The sequence below is a fragment of the Melopsittacus undulatus genome, chromosome 5, assembly GCF_012275295.1.
Source record: "Melopsittacus undulatus isolate bMelUnd1 chromosome 5, bMelUnd1.mat.Z, whole genome shotgun sequence".
In the NCBI taxonomy this organism is placed as follows: Eukaryota; Metazoa; Chordata; class Aves; order Psittaciformes; family Psittaculidae; genus Melopsittacus; species Melopsittacus undulatus.
In genome coordinates this window covers 76,865,055-76,883,734 of record NC_047531.1, presented here as the reverse complement: position 1 = coordinate 76,883,734, position 18,680 = coordinate 76,865,055, and the positions used below count along the sequence as shown (strand labels likewise).

Below are 18,680 nucleotides of genomic sequence, written 5' to 3'. Positions count from 1 at the left end.
ACTCACTGATACTGGGGTTTTTCTGTCCTGGTCAATCCAGACACTTTCATTATTTCCTTAATAACTCTACTTTCATATTTCTGTAACATCATTTCCTTGCAAGTGTGCCTACTTTATCAAAATATTACACATAGTGTAGCCTTTCAATTTTCAGGCTGTAGCTAAAATTACAACTTTATTTATGTTTCCAATCAACACATAAAATATTCCTATTGGGGTGCTTTAGAGCTCAAATTGATTCAGAATTCTGCAAAGTATAAGCCCACCTGTAAAACTCAATTTCAGGAACTGTGTCAACTGCCTTAAAAAGTAGAACTAAGAAACCAAGACTGCAAGCCACTCGTTGCACAGCAATTCTCTTTCCAAGTGTCTTCCTACTTCCAAATAAACTTACAGCTAAACTTGTATTTTGTCAAAATATTCACATAGAGTTAAAGAGCAAACTCATAATCATTTCAAGTGCAGCCAGCAAAAAAAATATTTTTAATCAGTGACAAGTCTGTCGCATCGTTAATAAGCATTTATATTATCAATTAAAAAACGATTGTTCCACTTACTGTGCCACGTCAGATACAGCTGGCAGTGAAGACTCTTCTGATACAAGGTCAATGTCATCAGTGAAGCTGTTGGCCCGTGACATTTCCTGGGTATTCCCTTCTAAACGTCTTTTTGCTGCACAAATAGTTCAAAGAAATCACAATAAATTAGGCAAACAACATATACAAGCTCTTTCCCTTACTTAAGCTTAGGTAGAGTGAAGAAATTGTGGTAATACGATACACAGTTTTACTTTTTTGTCAGAATCAGTGAAGTTTATATGCCATACAAAAATACGTATGTGCAGGTACATAATTCAAATATACAGGGAACTCTTACAAGAAAGGCTTTCTTCCTGTGGATGGTCTTCCTGTAAGGAGAAATTCATCATACCCATAATTTCAATATTGGCATGATGATAGAAACAATCTAATTTTCATTTCTCCAATTAATAGTATAAATGTATAAACTATGTATAAATCACACTTTTGTTTCAAGTATTCTATTTGGTCATTATATTCACCAGTGTTCAGAAATTCTCCCACTGACCAGAGCCTCAGGTGTTTGAATGCAGTCAGCTCAGCAGGGTGACCACAATGGATACAAAGCTGTACTGTAGCTCAGTTTATGTTTCAAGCATAAGAAAGCTACAGATTTCATTACAGATTTGGAAGACATATGATGGACAATAAAGGAGTTCACTCGCAGACTACAAAAAATAGAGAAGTGCAGCTACCCCTGTAACCAGTGAAAACCGATGTTTAAAAAATGTCTGCTCTCAGTGCTCACTTCCATCAAGTATAGGGCTGATTTCTTCCACCATAATTGTGAAATACACATGTACCTGCCTTTCCGGGTTCAACTGCACCAATACCCATATGCAGTTTCTGCTTTAAGGTCTTGACAATATTTTTCCTATATTAATTTTTTCAAAAGCTATGAAGTACATATAGCTTAAATTGCTGTGATCTGAAATAGCATTTTTTTTTCATGACTACTAGTGATACTAACAGTTTCTAAGGCAGGTCCCTATCTATTTTAATTCTGATCATTCTTGAAAGCTTGGCACATACATCTATGAGCTGGCAGTCTAACCTGGAAAATGCATAGGATAATACATATATATGCAAGGGAGAAAAATAAAGACAAATGTTTGAGGGAGGGGCAGAGGGGATCACTATATATCAAACAACACAAGCAAAAGACTAAGTAGTGTCACTTGCATAAACAGTGTTGAGAAAAAACAAAGAAAAAACAAACCACATGGCAGAAATGAGAAAGCTTGACTCCCAGAAAGATATACTGTTGAAATCTCAAGCTAAGTCTAGAGCACCACTTTGTCTAGGCTACATTAAAGGTAAATACTGAAAACCATAGTAACATCTGACACTATTGGACACAATCAGACATTATTGGAAGAGTCATAGGACAAATGGGAAGGAATGAAAATGAAGTCTATGGAATATAACTATAAAATGGCATCACTGAACACTACTAAAAGACATATAATTACAAAGGTATTTTATTTACATCTGCTGCATTTAATTACAACCAAAATATGTTTGTAGGGGAAACTCAAATCTTCTGGCTCTTGGAACATGACCTTCTGTGCATTTCCAGCTCTACTGAAACACTGTGGTTGCTCTAGAGGAGCTTTATTTTGTGAGACCTGCCAGTTCTGCACTTGCTCTAAAAAGATACTTCTTTTCTGCAAGAGAAGTATGTAACCTTTTTTCTGGGCAAAGTCCTGAGGTACATAGATCCGATACTTGAAGCCCTGCTTTGGGAAGCATTCACAGATTTAAGAATAGGTTCCTTCAGTGTCTAAAGAAGTAACATTGCACATGATCTCAACTAAAATATTAAACTGGGAGAATTTTGGGTTCAACTTCAGTAAGGTTTTTCTCATAGAAACTCAGCAGAATTTAAGTTGGCCAAAGACAGAATTAAATCACTGTGCCCATATAAGGCATAATCAAATGAAAAGGGAAACATAGCATTGCTGTAAATTCCTAATACGCAACATACAAATGTACAATACAAAATGTTAACAGAAAGATCTAGATAATTCATGGGGAACTGCATCCTTTATAGCACAGGATAGATATTAAAACTGCTGTAATGTGTTTGTCATGATAAGAAGTAGGATTGTGTTTTCTGTCATTTTAAAAGTTTGGTCCATATTGCCTTATCAAGCTTATCTCTCTCATCACACTGCTGTTAGCAATCTGCATCCACAGCCTCTTAAAAAAACCATGAAAACATAATTTGCATTTGTCTTGCTAATTCCTTTTCTGAGAAGTGTTCACTACTACAATGGGTCTTTGCTCCACAACATGACAGTTATGAGAAAACGAACAATAGCAACATGCTGGTTCAGAAATCTTCACTTTCTCATTATTGCCATTTATGTGTGCTGTGCTGCGCACTGAAGAGCAGCTCTGCTGTTACAGCAGGATGCACCTCAAACCACTGCTTCTCTGAGCATGGACCTGCTGCAAAGACATGTAGAATATAATCCTGGGCTTAATAACCTCAAGATGTGCTTGGTTACCTACACCAGCAGGGAAAGCTTCTGTTCCCTCTTTAGGTAGAGTAAAAGCATGTAAATTTTCTGTTTGGTGAAGACCGCTATGATTAGCTGTGACTGTCGCATGATTACCTGTGACAGTCTCATCCCACAAGTAGTAAACACACATTTAATTACTACCAGTATTATGAAAAAGACAATGATGTGGTTATGCACTTCATACAAACAGGAGTTCTGTAACACACACTCCATAGTTAATTTTATTAGTTGAATTGAAGATGTGCACTCTTCAACTCCATAAAACTAAGTATATGGATCATGTCTCAAAGATTGCCCCCCTGCTTCTCCTCTCCCCTTCTACACTTTCCAATGGTAAGATCTGTGGACAAAACAGTTTTTGACAGTTTGGTTACAGACCAGACTTATCTCAAAAACCTGTCTCTAGTTTACACTATTCACATTAAAAGAAAGAACAGCTTCTCCTAGAAATGTTGCTCTTAAATAGAAGTTAAAGCAGAAATAATAGCTCTGAGGCTCATAATATTTGGGTGGTGATATTTTAAGATTCTCTACTACTCTCAGAGCCACTTCCTTCAATTCAGAGTCAGTTCAGATTCTTGTTTTGTGAAGTATTAAGCCATCACAAGAGAATTCCTGTTTTATCCTTGCAATTAAGAAGTTACTTAATACTAAATGACTTTATGCTTTTATCACCCATTAATTCTGTGTGGTCCTGCTTTAAAATATTAACTAATTATTACTATTTTCTGGTTCACACATCCAAACATTAACACGAATGGCAAATACAAGTAAAATGTCCAATGTTCTGAATCTTTTCTGTCCTTAAGGTAACTGTTAGAGTGGTAAGCAGTTATCTTATTTGAAACACTCTTTCTGGAACCAACTCAGTTTCTGTAAGTAACTGTCACTTTCCCTGAGTGAACTTCCAAAATTCATTTAGACAGCAATGTTCAGTCATAAATCAAAAATCCTAAAAACCACAAAAAAGAGTAAGATTTTTTTGAATGTTAAGAAGCCAGGAGCTTCTGAGAAATAAAGTAATTCACTATAATCACTCATGATAATGCTTTCATTTTAAGGAAACATGAAGCGTTAAAATACATTTGAAATACACATGGCAGTGATACTTTCCAGAAATAAAACTCAAAGTTGTAAGGTCCAGCTACTACATATGGTAAGTTTGTAACAGCTGCAGCTTAAGCCAAAACAACTATATCTTCCCTCTCTATATTTATTTTAATAAGCTTTCCTCTTCCAAACTGAATTTATGTGAAGAAATGCTTAATTCTTGTTGTTGCAGATTAGGAAGGAGGGAAGGAAAAGAAATATGAAGGGGAAAGAAAACCCATCCTTCCTTTCCATGTGCTGCTACTCACAACATTTAGAAGCTATGCCTATTTGGGTATAAATATAAAATATTTTCTAAAAAAAGAACAGTTGGAAACAGCAAGTTAAAAATACAGAAGGGTATCTACCACAGTACAACAAATACCAGTGAATGGCATAAAACGGGTCAACTCATTTAAAAAAACAGCAAAGGAAAGCTGAATTTTATATATCTCTATTTTTTCCTTCAGTGACAGTTTCTAAAATGGTGAGAACATGTAATAAACACATCTGGGTTACATTTTGATGTATTTGACATATTTTTAATGCTGTTTTGCTTTATCTAACCATAGATTCCTTATTTGTATCACAGTAACTTCTGTCTTTGTAATATGGGGAAAAAATGAACACCCAATTTACAACTGCAGCAGAAAATATGATTGCACATGGTTCCCATTACCATGGTCATCCTCAAACAGGCAATGTCCTATACCAGGAAAAAATAACCAGGATAATTTTGCACTATTCTCTTCTCAGATAAAAAAGATGAAAAGAAAATCAGGCCTCTCCTATTGCAACTCATTCCAACTTACTATTTTTATTAGGAGGTTTCTCAATATTCACCAAAATACTCCAAACACAAATTTAAAGATTATTCATACCATTCATACACAGCCTACTTTACAAGTGTGCAGAGAATTTCAGTGTCTGCTTATGTTATATAAAAGGTACCTGAAGTTGCTACTCCTAGGAATAAAAACACCAAAGAACTGGAAGGGAAGAAGATATTTGGCAAATTAAACTGGCACATGGATACAAATGGATAGTAAATTTGAGGCAGTCTAATATAAAACAGTTTCTGTCACATGAATCATAGAATCATAGAATAGTTGGGATTGGAAAGGACCTTAAGGTCATCTAGTTCCAACCCCCCTGCTATGGGCAGGAACACTTCACACTAAACCATGTCACACAAGGCTCGGTCCAACCTGGCCTTGAACACTGCCAGGGATGGAGCATTCACAACCTCCCTGGGCAGCCCATCCCTTCACCACCCTCACAGTAAAGATTTTCTTCCTTATATCCAATCTAAACCTCCCCTGTTTAAGTTTGAACCCATTACCCCTTCTACTATCACTACAGTCCCTAATGAAGAGTCCCCCCCCAGCATCCTTATACCCTTCAGATACTGGAAGGCTACTTTGACGTCTCCATGCAGCCTTCTCTTCTCCAGGCTGAACAGCCCTAATTTTCTCAGCCTGTCTTCATACAGGAGGTGCTCCAGTCCCCTGACCATCCTTATGGCCCTCCTCTGGACTTGTTCCAACAGTTCCATGTCCTTCTTATATTATGCACACTATTTATTCCTCAGATAGTTAAGTAATAGATTGTGTAAGACAATGCCAAATAGCTGGTAGCAGGGGAGAGCTCATAAGAGCAGATGGATAAAGATGACCAGGAAAACCGTAGAGCTCATGTAAAAATACAGAGCTGGATAAAGGCCAGATGAGACACAAAAGGGAAGCTATGCCAGTGTTCAACACAGTGAAAAGATTAATGTATAGAGAACACTGATGAAAGTCATTTGTTTAAAACAGAACTTTATTAAAAAAAAAAGAAAAAAAAAAAGGTTAAGGGACCAAAATTAAATTCCTTCAGTGCCACTGTCTTTTTATCACCTTCAGATCAGAAGATGTTAAAACACACTCTCTTATAACACCAGGATCCATTACTCAATGTAACAAACATCTATTAAGTAAATATATGATTTAATATTATACATAAGGCTATACCCTGACAGAAAAGCCATGGGATGACTATGTTTGCTTTATCCACAGGGAGGAACTACTTGTCATATCAGAGCATTACTTATTTCTTGTCATCTCTCTTGTGGCAGGAACTCATATCACCTCACTTCTCAAACTGCAGGATTTTTAAAGCTGTATAGAGGCAACTGGTTTGGGACCTAGACTGAAACATTTCCAAATCCTTAATTTCCTCAGAAAAAGAAAATGCCTTACAAAATCCAAAGCACCTATAAATGTCTGACACCTGATCACCAGCTTGCCTTTAGAAACCTATTTTAACTTGCTATTATTATTCATTTCAGCAGATAAATGGTATTCAACCCCATCTGAGCAGTAATGTTGGAAAAATATGGCAAAACATATCACTACCACAGACTGAATAACTTCTTTATGAATGTTATAAGAGCTTTTCTTCATTACTGTTCTGGAACTAAAGAGTCAGGAGTGTACACAAGACTAAATGAGAAAGAGATTTTTATTTTAGTTTTCTGTGTTAAAAAATTGAGCATCTGAAGCTCAGATCTTAAATCCTGACTAGGTACCCAAATGTAGGTCATCTGCAAATGCCAAATACACAGATTGTCCCACACACAGCTCTAGGAGTTACAAGTGCCCAGTACAGTTTTAAGAGACAAGTCACTTCATGTACCTAATTTTAGGTATCTAAATTTCTTGTCATGAGAAACATGGCTGATACTGCATTTCTTGTATATTCCCCCTGAATTTGATTTAGTTCCCAGAGGATGTGCAGAATCAGACCAAAATTAATTAAAGAGTGGTTTGCTGGCAAAACAGAAATAAAAGAGCATCTGAAAAAGTGACTTGAGGAATTAGAATAAGCTTGCATTTGCTGCAAACATATTGCTAAGTATATGTAAAAAGTGACATACTGCTGCTGTATGTAGTTACATGTTTGGCTGCAAGTGTTTTAGATAAACTTCAACATCTGGTTTCCTGTGTATCTGATTTGAAACAATCAGCACTCAAAATGCACTAATGCTGACTTTATTTGTTGTACATTCTTTTGTTTAGATAAGCCTGCAGGCCAAATTATATACTGGCTTACACCCCACGGAACCACAATCACTCATAACATGTCTAATGGGACAGCATGGAAATGTAAATGAATACCAACACATAATTCAAAATCACAAAGGCATGTAAGTACTGGAAAACATACAGAAAGAGAACAATGAAACATACTTCTGAATGCATATGAAGATTCTGCTACCTATCCAACTGCCTGAATACCCTTGCAAGACCTAGCAGAAAAGGATGCAACACATTCACAAAAAAAAAAAAGAAAAGAAAAAAAAATTCTCCAGCATCATGAATACATGAATATTGGTCTACTGAAGAAAAAGTACATTCAGCACAAAATCAACTTCTTTAAATGAAACATATTGGCTTAGAATATTTAGCTTTATATTTTGTATGAATTAACTCGTAGAGTGAGGAAATGTCCATATCACTGAACCTGTGTAATGTTTGGCATTAACTGACAAGCGGGTTTGTTGATAGATTCAGAAAAGTAGGCAGGCATCAGCTGCACAAGGAATTGTAAGTACATCCTCATACACAGATATGACCTGTCAGAAGAGAACTGCAGATTAATGGAGTATACTGGAGAAGCGTGCAGTCCTGGTGCCACTCACTATCAGTACAGATAGCAATTATTATATTATTATTTGAATGAAGACCTTGGGTCCACTGTACATGAGGATCTGGTTCGAGACCATCTTAAGAACCTGAACATACACAAGTCCATGGGACCTGATGAAATCAAGCCACAGGTCCTGAAGGAGCTGGCAAATGAAGCTGCTAAGCTGCTGTCCATCATATTTGAAAAATCATGACAGTCAGGTGAAGTTCCTGAAGACTGGAAAAAGGGAAATATAACCCCCATTTTCAAGAAGGAGAAAATGGATGACCCGGGGAATTACAGACCAGTCAGTCTCACCTCTGTGCCTGGCAAAATCTTGGAGCAGACTCTCCTGGAAGGAATGTTAAGGCACATGAAAAACAGCAAGGTGTTTGGTGACAGCCAGCAGGGCTTCACTAAGGGGAAATCCTGCCTGACCAATTCGGTGTCCTGCTATGACGGGGCTACAAAAGTGATGGACAGGGGTGGAGCAGTTGATGTCATCTACCTGGACTTGTGCAAACCATTAGACACTGTCCCACATGACATCCTTGTCTCTAAATTGGAAAGACATCAATTTGATAGATGGACCATTCAGTGGATAAAGAACTGGCTGGATGGCCACACACAAAGAGTTGTGGTCAATGGCTCAATGTCTGGCTGGAGACCAGTAACAAGTGGTGTCCCTCAGGGATTAGTGTTGGGACCGATCTTGTTCAACATCTTTGTTGCTGACATGGACACTGGGATTGAGTGTGCCCTCAGCAAGTTTTCCAATGACACCAAGCTGTGCGGTTCAGCTGATACACTGGAGGGAAGGAATGCCATCCAGAGGGACCTTGACACACTTGTGAGGTGAGCTGATGCCAAATTCATGAAGTTTAACCATGCCAAGTGCAAGGTCCTACACCTGGATCAGAGCAATCCCAGGCACAGCTACAGGTTGGGTAAAAAGGAAATACAGAGCAGCCCTGTGGAGAAGGACTTTGGGGTGTTGGTCGATGAGAAAATGAACATGAGCCAGCTTCAGTGTGCACTCACAGCCCAGAAAGCAACCGTATCATGGGCTGCATCAAAAGAACCGTGACCAGCAGGTCAAAGGAGGTGATCCTGCCCCTCTACTCTGCTCTTGTGAGACCTCACTTGGAGTATTGTGTGCAGTTCTGGTGTCCTCAACATAAAAAGGACATGGAACTGTTAGAACAAGTCCAGAGGAGGGCCACGAGGATGATCAGGGGACTGGAGAACCTCCCGTATGAAGACAGGCTGAGAAAGTTGGGGCTGTTCAGCCTGGAGAAGAAAAGGCTGCATGGAGACCTCATAGCAGCCTTCCAGTATCTGAAGGGAGCCTATAGGGATGCTGGGGAGGGACTCTTCATTAGGAACTGCAGTGATAGGACAAGGAGTAATGGGTTCAAACAGGAAGATTGCATTATTGGCTTTCAGCTTTCCGCATGGGAATGCCCAGAAGAGAAAGCTAGAGGAAGGTGCTTCAAGTTCATAGTCAAAATAACAAAATAAATTTGCTCCAAAATAATTTTTTTTTTTAAACAGTGCTAAACACAGCTGGCTGTGAGCGAGCTGTGGTCATTCTTCCATCATCAGTTATTCACACTGCACACTGGACAGTAAGCTGAATATTTGTGCTACATAGCTAGGTATGTAATGTACTGCCTGGATGCTTCATTCTGACATGCCTTTCCCAGGAGAAAGGATACAGAATTTCGAGAGTACATACAACTGTGCCAGCCTTTTTCAATGTGCATGCATAACATGCCCTTAGGGCCTCTACTTGTTACAATAAAATTTACCTCTATGGACTTTTGTCCTGCATCTGACTGAGTCAAACAAACTAGAAGACACAAAAATTAAGAAAGCCAGAGAAACAGGCAGCTTGTAACTCAATCCTAGAGACATTTCTCAATAGCAAGCAAAATCATCCATAAAAAACTCCCATCTCTTAAGATGCAGGGTTTATCCCTGTGTATCTCAGGTAGAAACCTTTCTGAGGTTTCTGTGTGAACAGAGAAGGGAACACTGGCATCTTTGGTTTAAGTTTTCTTCTCTCTTGAGCTCTGCTCCTGAAAAAAAAAATAACACCCTTTTTGGTATAAAAGCACTAAGCTTACGACTAATCACACACACAAAAATAGCAGGCTTCCAAACTCAATCAAATGTATGCAGTTGATATGGATGGTAATAACAGCTAAAGTCTGGCAAAGAGGTTGGTAAACAGATTTTCCTGGTTTGTTGTGGAAGAGCAGCACTCGCAGAAACCCACAGAGTTGCACAGCAGACACACGTAAAGAAGAATAAGATAAAAATAGGTTTAAACGTGATCCTTCTCCACTGCTTGTCCCCCCCACACCTTTTTTTCTTTTCTTTTTTTTTTTACAGAATAAGAAGAACTTCATTTTAAAATGAAAAAATTCATAGTCACTGAAATGCAATTTGGCAGCTTGTTAGCTCTGCAGGGAGAGCTCAACACATACAGACTCTTAGAATTACACATAGGGAATGTATCATGTAATATAAATATATAAAGATACTTTCCATTATGGGATTCAGAACTGCCATTATAGTAAAAATGTTTATTTTTAAAAGGAAGTACAGTTTTAGTGTGGCTATTAAAGAAAATAAACCAGTCTGCAAACATTTTTATTTTTTATGCCTCTTAATGCTCAAAGCATGCAAACTGCAGTGACAATAAAATTAGAAACGTCTTCCGAATTTTTATCAATGTTTTGACTCACAAGAACACAAAACCCAATTATTGTAATTACTGTGAAATATGACACAATTATTTGCTCATCTAATGCAGTTCTTTGCATCACACAACTGAATCCTTATAGAACAATTCCCCATTGACTAGCAGTTAATCATAAATTCAAGATATACAACATTGTTACCAATCTGCTTATTCCATAGTGACCAGAATAAAATGCTACAAACTACTGTAAATCTTAATGCTAGAGGAGATAATTGCCATATTTGTCCTAAAACTCAAAGCAAGTTCAGCAAAATTTGTAGCTATTGACTGCACTAAGTCAAAACTATTTCCACCTAAAGCTCCAGTTGTTATCTTGTATATTTCAGGTGAAAAGATGCTACATTTCATGGGGGTGTTCCTTCCCATTCCAAATAAAATTGCTCTGAATACTTATTTGCTAAATGTTGAATGATAAAATATTTTAGACAGGGCAGTAATTTGAGTAAATGTCTAAGTTACAACTGTTAAAAAAGGAATTCAAGATAGCCATTGTTATGTATACTCAATACTATGACAAATTCTGACTGACAGATCTTCAGATCATAGAATTTGAACTGTAACATCTTAGAAACACAATCCTCCTCATAAGTTATCTTCCTAAAAATGCTGCAAACTAACTGAACATGTTTTATTTAAAATTAAATTCTACGTATTTCAGGAACGTACTCTGAAGTTATTAGCTTCAGAAGACCCAGCATAGCTAATATTCTACACTCCCTATAGCAACCAAAAAGCTTACATGACAAGCGGACAATGATGCTTATAACTGAGATACAGTTCTAAGCTGACATATGCCCTAAGTCAGAGTCCTAAAGTCTTTCCTTACTGAAGACATCGTGGAAATACATTCAAATCTGGTCTGTAGCTTTTAGGGCGACCTTGATTCTCCTCTGGCAACAGGCCATGATTTTGTTTGAAAAATCAGAGCAACAGCAAGAACCATGCTGACAGATATAATGAGACACACAGGTCTGCTGCATGTCTTGCCTTTCCTTCCACCAAAGGACCTTCATGCAAGAGGGTGAAAAAAAAACTTACTCTTAAAGTACACCTTGCACTTCTCAGTTTCACTGCCCCACTCTCCCCGTAAAATGCATCTACATGGAGAAAATAGCATTCCTCTTGAAGAGATGTGCAATGAAGCCCTGAAAAGCAGAGAACTGAGAGATACTGCTAGTGCCGAGATTGCTGAATACAACAGTTAGTACTGTAGATGCTGCCAATTCCAAAGAGAAATCTGGATGAATGTTCAATTTAAGGAGTGACTTGGCTGGGATCAGCATCTTTAGAGAAGTTATTTGTAGATATACAAACCATAATAGGTATGTATTTTCTTACCCTATCAGTCCCATTACAAGGCTTTGGTTCCATCTGTGGTTCTTTAAGCCACATTACTGAGGTAATTTCTGCTATGCGTGAAAGTGACATGGCTTAATTCTCGATTTTAATGACATAAATATCATGATTTATCAGAGTTGACATTTTTATATGTACACATAGCTACAGATGTTGAACCCTAGCAGGAGACAGCAGGGGAAAAACAACTTCCATGATATCATCTTGATTTCAAATCAAACAGTTAATTATTTTTAACTAAAAATGCAAGCATAATTTGTTTTCTAATTATCAATGTAGATTGATCATGTATTATGGTTTCAGACACAGTGTCAAAAGGACACAAACTACAGATATGATCAGGACAATCGCCTTCCTGTCATTGGCCAACTAAAGAAATTCTGCTATCTGTGGACACGCAAACCACAGACTACCCTTGCAGAATACTCCCTGACTTGAGTTTGTACTCTCAACCTGACTGCTAGCTCCCTGCCATAAGGAGGTTGGGTTTTCAAAACAAGTAAAGGCACTTTGTTCCAAAACAATTCCTACTGCATTCAAAAACTAGGTTAGAAGAGAACAGGTAACTCTGCCTTTCCCTTTGCCTTTGGCAAAAACCAGATACACAGGTTACATAAAAAATGTTTAAGACTTCAAGTGTTCATTCAGCAATGGTTTCAAGTAATAGCCATTTTATGTCATCCATTAAATCTTGATAAAATGGATGATTTGCTACATATATTTATGGTAATTAACTGGAGGGGTAGCAAGATTCCATGGTCATTCAAATGAAATCATATATGTACCATCCTGGAATGGTTTGCACTTTTGAATAACTGCTGAAACGGAAGAAACAGCTGGATTTTCCTAATATCAGATAACAGATCAGGACAAAGAACTGTATTATGCACTGCCTTGTCTCCAACAGAGGTGAAGAACAGATGCACAAGGACAGGACAAATATACAGTACTAGCTTCACAGAAAACTTCCTGGGGTTTGCAGCTGTGGGACTTTCCAAGTCTGAGGTGGTATCCAAGAACTCTTGATGGTCTCATTCAGTAAGTTTGCTCACATGGAGTTGAGAATACATCAAAATTTGTTTACACTGATTTTAGTACAGATCTGAATGTGCACTTCCCCAGTGAATGGAAAGTTCATGCAGTGGTCTCAAAACACTGTTAATTTTACTACAGGGAAAATAGGCAACACTAGTGAAGCACCATGTCACAACCGTAGAAATTCAGGATATAAGTAAAATAATTTTTATTCCAATAAACCTTTAGAGGAAGGTATTACAGACCGTGGAAATAACAAACACATAACCCAAGAGGTAAATTACTTCTTTTTGAGAGGATAATGTGACAACCCTTCTTACAGTCCTGAAGCATTAGACCCACGATTTTCACTGCCATTTGGACTCTTGGCATCCTAAAGCCTACTGGCTGTTGTACACAGGGCTTTCAGACAGGTAGAGAAAAATTAACATCTCATTCCCCATCTCCCCTTCCTCCAGCCCCCTTTTTCTTTGAAGCTTTTGTGCAGTTACTTCCTTGTACTGAGAATTGACTATCTTTTTCTTATGACTTGGCTTTCAAGCTACAAGTGCAATAGTATTCTCTCATCCACATTTGGACATGGTCCTTTTCCCATCTGAGGAGCAGATTTAAATTATATTAAAGTCACAAATTAAGGGAAGATCTTTCTGCTTGGTTCAAAGTACTGACCACTTCTGGCTTTGCAAAGGTTATTATAATGATGATCTTTGTTAGCACAGCACAGAAACACCTCTTTGACAAGCATCTGTTTCTTTTATACTCAGATCTAACCGTTGCTCATCTAAAACTACAAGAGACTCACAATTGAAACATTAGTGATCTCCTGTTGCATTCTGTGGTCCTTATAGAGTGGCAGTCAGCATAACATATTGTTATTTGCAGTTCAACAGGTTAAATGAAAGCTGGCACCATGGAGACAAAATTCAACAGCATTATTTACCCTGGAGTAGTCTGTCAGTTGCAAAAGCAACTACTTAGATACACCACTGAAATTGAAGAGAACTTTTATACAACAAAACCTTCTTTCTTTCATGACTAGGGTTGATTCTTTTGGAGAGAGTCTCATGGAAAACTCTACCTTATTTCAGCATCGGAGTTGAGACAAATTCACACTACACAAGGGAAGGTGTACAAATTTAGGATGCCCTATCTCACTGCAGCATGGTTTCTTCAGATGTTTGCCAGAGAAGCTAACAAGATAAACACTGGAAAAGTCTCTTGAATAATTCTATCTCAAACAGAGAAGAAATGCATGACCCAGTCACAGAAACATCTAAGCGAAGGGAGGGAGGGAGGAATGGGAACTCATTAAGATCCATTCAGTGCTGGAGAGGAGAGATATGGAAATGAAGGAGGTAGAGGAAGAGAGCATCAGAGCTGTCCTTTGTAAGCCTTATTTTGAATTAAATGTTTTAAAATAACAAATTAATTTTTTTTTCAAAATTACTACTGACAGACTTTGTAGACCTCAACTTGCTCTCCATTTGTAAGAGAAGTTCAAGAAGTATTCCTCCCCAGGCTGTTTCCACTCCAGCTGTCTGAGTTTGGCATATACTAATGCATTTCTTTATCTAGCAAACATCTTTACCCCTTTAAGAAGACTTAAGCAGAAGATAGCAAATAATGTAAATTGAGGATCTTTACCAAGCATAGTAATTCCCTGTAAAAGCTATCACTATCTTATCCAACTAGATCTCTATCAGCTAAAATTGATGTCATTCATATGACATATGAATAGGCCTATTGTTTTATGACTGTGATTTTACCTTGTTAAAAACAGTGCAACCACAGAAATTGGAGATACCATTTCTGCAGCAATAAAAGGAAAAATCCTACATAACACTAATATTCTATTATGCTAAGACAAGTTTTCATGCATTATTGCATATATTTTCTGCTCATCAGGCTGTCTGACTTAATCTTTGTGAACTTTAAGTTTCTTTGGCCCCCACGTACACCTAAAAGTAGGTGCATGCTCTCTCTCTCTTTTACTGAAACATCAGCCAATCTGTGCCCTTCAAACAAAGAGCAAGAGGAACTTGTAGACTTCTATCTCTGGTTGCCAGCACACACTTGCTTCATGATGGCTCACTCAGCACAAACTAATCTAGGACAGATTCAGGTCAACCTGACCTGAAATGGATCTTAATTGAGTTAGTACAACCAGGTCTAGAGTATCCCATTGCCATGGTCTGATTCACCCCATTAAAAACAAAATGAAAAAGCCACTAGCAAACTAGTAACAAATACTGGCATTATGCCGTGCTCTTTTCTTTTTCTTTTTTTTTTTTGACAACTGGAATCAAGTTCTGAGATCTCAGCATAATATAATACTTAAAGGAACATAAATGGATCCAAAGGGTCAGAACATGGTCACAGCTTACATACCTATGAAGCACATTCAGTACCAGGTTGTGTGAAAGCCAGAATTCCTGGAATTAGTTATCAGAATTGTTTCACAGATGCTCTGCTCATAATTCACCTTATTCAAAGATGAAAACAAAAAATCTACATTATTCTCCTTTTACAGAGGAATTTAAGGCCATGCCATCTACACACAATTCTTGTGTTGGTGAGACCACATGTGACAGACCATAATAAGAACAAAAAAGAGGAAACCCAGGAGTCTTTTTCCTTGATTGACAATGATGGAAGATGCTTAATGCAGAAATAATATATGATTAATATACAATTTTAAGACATCAGCATCACTATATTTCCAAGCTGGGCACATTTCTGTTGAGTTGGGTAGTACCAACCACATTTGTCATAATAGAAGACAGGAGGATTATATATACAAGTCTTACCCACATTAGCATAGAACGCAAACCAAGAGAATGCCCTAACAGAGGAGGCAAAGCAGAGAGGAAGGGATGTCCAAAGTGATTCATCACCCTTCCCTATACCTCTCTGGGCCCTATCCCAGAGGAATTCACATAGAAATCATTGCCATGTCAGCTGGTACAGTCACTGCAAATTTCTCTGCAGGAGAGCACTAAGAAGGTAGAGCTTTTCCCAGGGATATATTATTCATCTATGGTTTCCAAAGAGGTTTATTTAAATATAAATATTCTCCTGCAAGTGAACAGGATTAATATTGAAAAAGAATATATGTTTCAGTTTTTCCAGCTTCTCTTATAAGGAAGGAACGCATTGTCCACACAAAATATTGCTTAAATAAATCAGTTTTTTTTTCATATATCTCCCACCGAGTGGCTTTCTAACACTGTTTAGCATTTTATCCAGTATTACTATTCAGTTCAGTGATTCCTTTAGTTTTAACAGAACCATCAGCTGAAAAGTAAATATCATTAGCATGCTATAAAAATTCAACACCCTAATTCTTCAAGAAAGACTAAGAATTTTCAGCATGACAACTCATACATCATAGAATTTTTTTTTACGTCCTCAAAGTGTGCTCAGAATCCAACATCACATCCTATCAAAAAAATAACAAGGTCAAATTATTTCATCAGTTGTAGTTCAATGCTAAACAGTTCAGAATTTGGCCCAGTTTTAATCAATACAAATAAGCAGTCTTACTCACTTAGAAATTCATTAACTCTGATCAATACATTTCATACAACAGCTGCACAAAATCAATGAACAATGCAACCTATACAGAACATTGCAAATATTTGCTCATTAGGAAATTACTGTTGCTTCCCATTTTCTTTCCAAAAAGATAACAACATTGCAAAAGAGTGTTTAGCCAGGTATTTGATGCACCAGTTGTATGTACACAGCAGAGTACTGGACACTCCAAATTGAAGGGGAATCAGTTCCAGATGTTTTCTACTGATTAAATTCAGCCCAAGCAAGGTTAAGTAAATGACAAGCAGCTGCTTTTCTTTTTTGCAAAAGTCATGAAAAATACTCTTAGAGTTCTGCTTTCCTCTAACTGGCAGACACATAATGCAGCACCTATTTTACTAAGTTTTCATGATTAACAGAGACTGCAACAGTCTTCAGAGAAACTAATTCTTTTCAGTCTGTCAGATCTCATGCATATCACAATTAATGGAAGAAATTCAATGATGACAACAAAACATTACATACATCGCTAAAACACAGCCATTCTCATTAAATATGCTACTTTCTACTGGAGTAAGTAGAAATAAAAAAACAAAAATGTTAGTGTCACTAGACCAGATAATGGCTCAATGTAATACTGGCATCAATGTACTGACCCATTGCTCCGCTTCAAACAGGACAGAAAAGTGCAATGATTTCATGTTCTTAGACATAGCCCTCATGTGAACAGCAGAAAGGAAAATCTTAGCCAGCAATAGATGCAGCAGGCATAAACAGGAAATGATTCAAGTATAATGATTAACATTGTAACAGCAAACAAGACCCCTTTAAATGTGGGAATTGTCCATCTCTGTCTAGTTAACACCTCTGAAGATTTCTTGAACATTTACTTGCAAAAACCAAAGATCATCAACTGGAATGTGTCCATTTTTAGCAGTCATAGAGGCTGAAGCAAAGTTTTATTTCTTAGACTTGTCTCCTATTTATACTTGGACATACAGAGTTTTATTTAGCACCTAATATGATTAAACTGATAGAAAGGTGTAAAAGTCCTTTGCACATTTATCTTTAGGCAAATTGTCAGGCCATATTTTCCAACACAGCACTTATTCCAGGTGGTGCATGGAAACATTTCCAAAGCACAAAAGTAAAAGTAAAGATTCCCATGCATTTGTGGCTGGAAGCATCTGGAAAGAACACCACACATATCTGTATATCACAACTATTTTCCAAACATCATCTATGAGACTGCAAACAGCATGCTATGTAAAGAGACATATCAAGCAAACTAAAATGGTTTAAAGAGTGGCTAACACCTGGGCATCTAAACAGGGAGCAAAACTAAAAAAAGGAGAACACCCATATGTGTGTATGTATATACACACACATACACACACCCACACCCATCCCCTCAAAGAACCTGTTCATTTTACTTCTAATTCTGGAATCTTTGCAGGCTTCCCAGCAAACATACAAGGTAAAATACGTAAAATACATGCTTCACAAGGCACATTAACTCACATTCAATGTGCAAAGCATATTTAAAAGAGTAGTAAAAGTATATTTGTTACTACACCACTTAAATAGAACCAGCTAAAAGCACCATAGTTTTTTTTTAACACGATTGCCTGATCTCCCACAATAATGTTTTGTCATTCCCATTATAAAGAACACATTTTTGTGGCTAAAAAAGTAGCTTTACAATTCTGGATTAAATCACATCTTGTTTTCCCCACAGAGCATTTACTGCATTTTCTGCAAAAAAAAAAAAAACACCAGCTTCTCTTCTTGCAAAGGATGACATTCTTGATTACCACTCCTCCTTGTTTATTCTAACAATAAACAAACATGTAGACCTATGTTTAATAGTGCATTGACTAATAGCATCCTTCACTTCTGTAATGCTGTGTCAGTTTAAAAACACTTCATAAACAATTAAGACTTGCAATCTCTCTATGGCAGAGACAAGACTTGTATTCATTTAACAGATGACGCAATTGAAGCACAGTGAGTTAATTGTCTGCCCAAGGTCACATAGCAAATCAGTAACAGAGCTAGGGACAGAATCCAGGAACATTCAGTCATGCAGCACTCCCTCCTCAACAGAAGGTGAGCCTTCTA

At 37.4% G+C, this 18,680-nt stretch overlaps 1 protein-coding gene across 1 annotated transcript in view; it reads right to left on the bottom strand.

Annotated features, from left to right (window-relative positions):
- Positions 1 to 18,680, bottom strand: part of LOC101871346 (potassium voltage-gated channel subfamily KQT member 1-like) — a 465,763-nt gene that overhangs the window by 377,138 nt on the left and 69,945 nt on the right. The window contains exon 11 of the mRNA XM_005148017.3: positions 558 to 672. Coding sequence (XP_005148074.2) covers positions 558 to 672 — 115 coding nt within the window. The remainder of the gene's footprint in view (positions 1 to 557; positions 673 to 18,680) is intronic.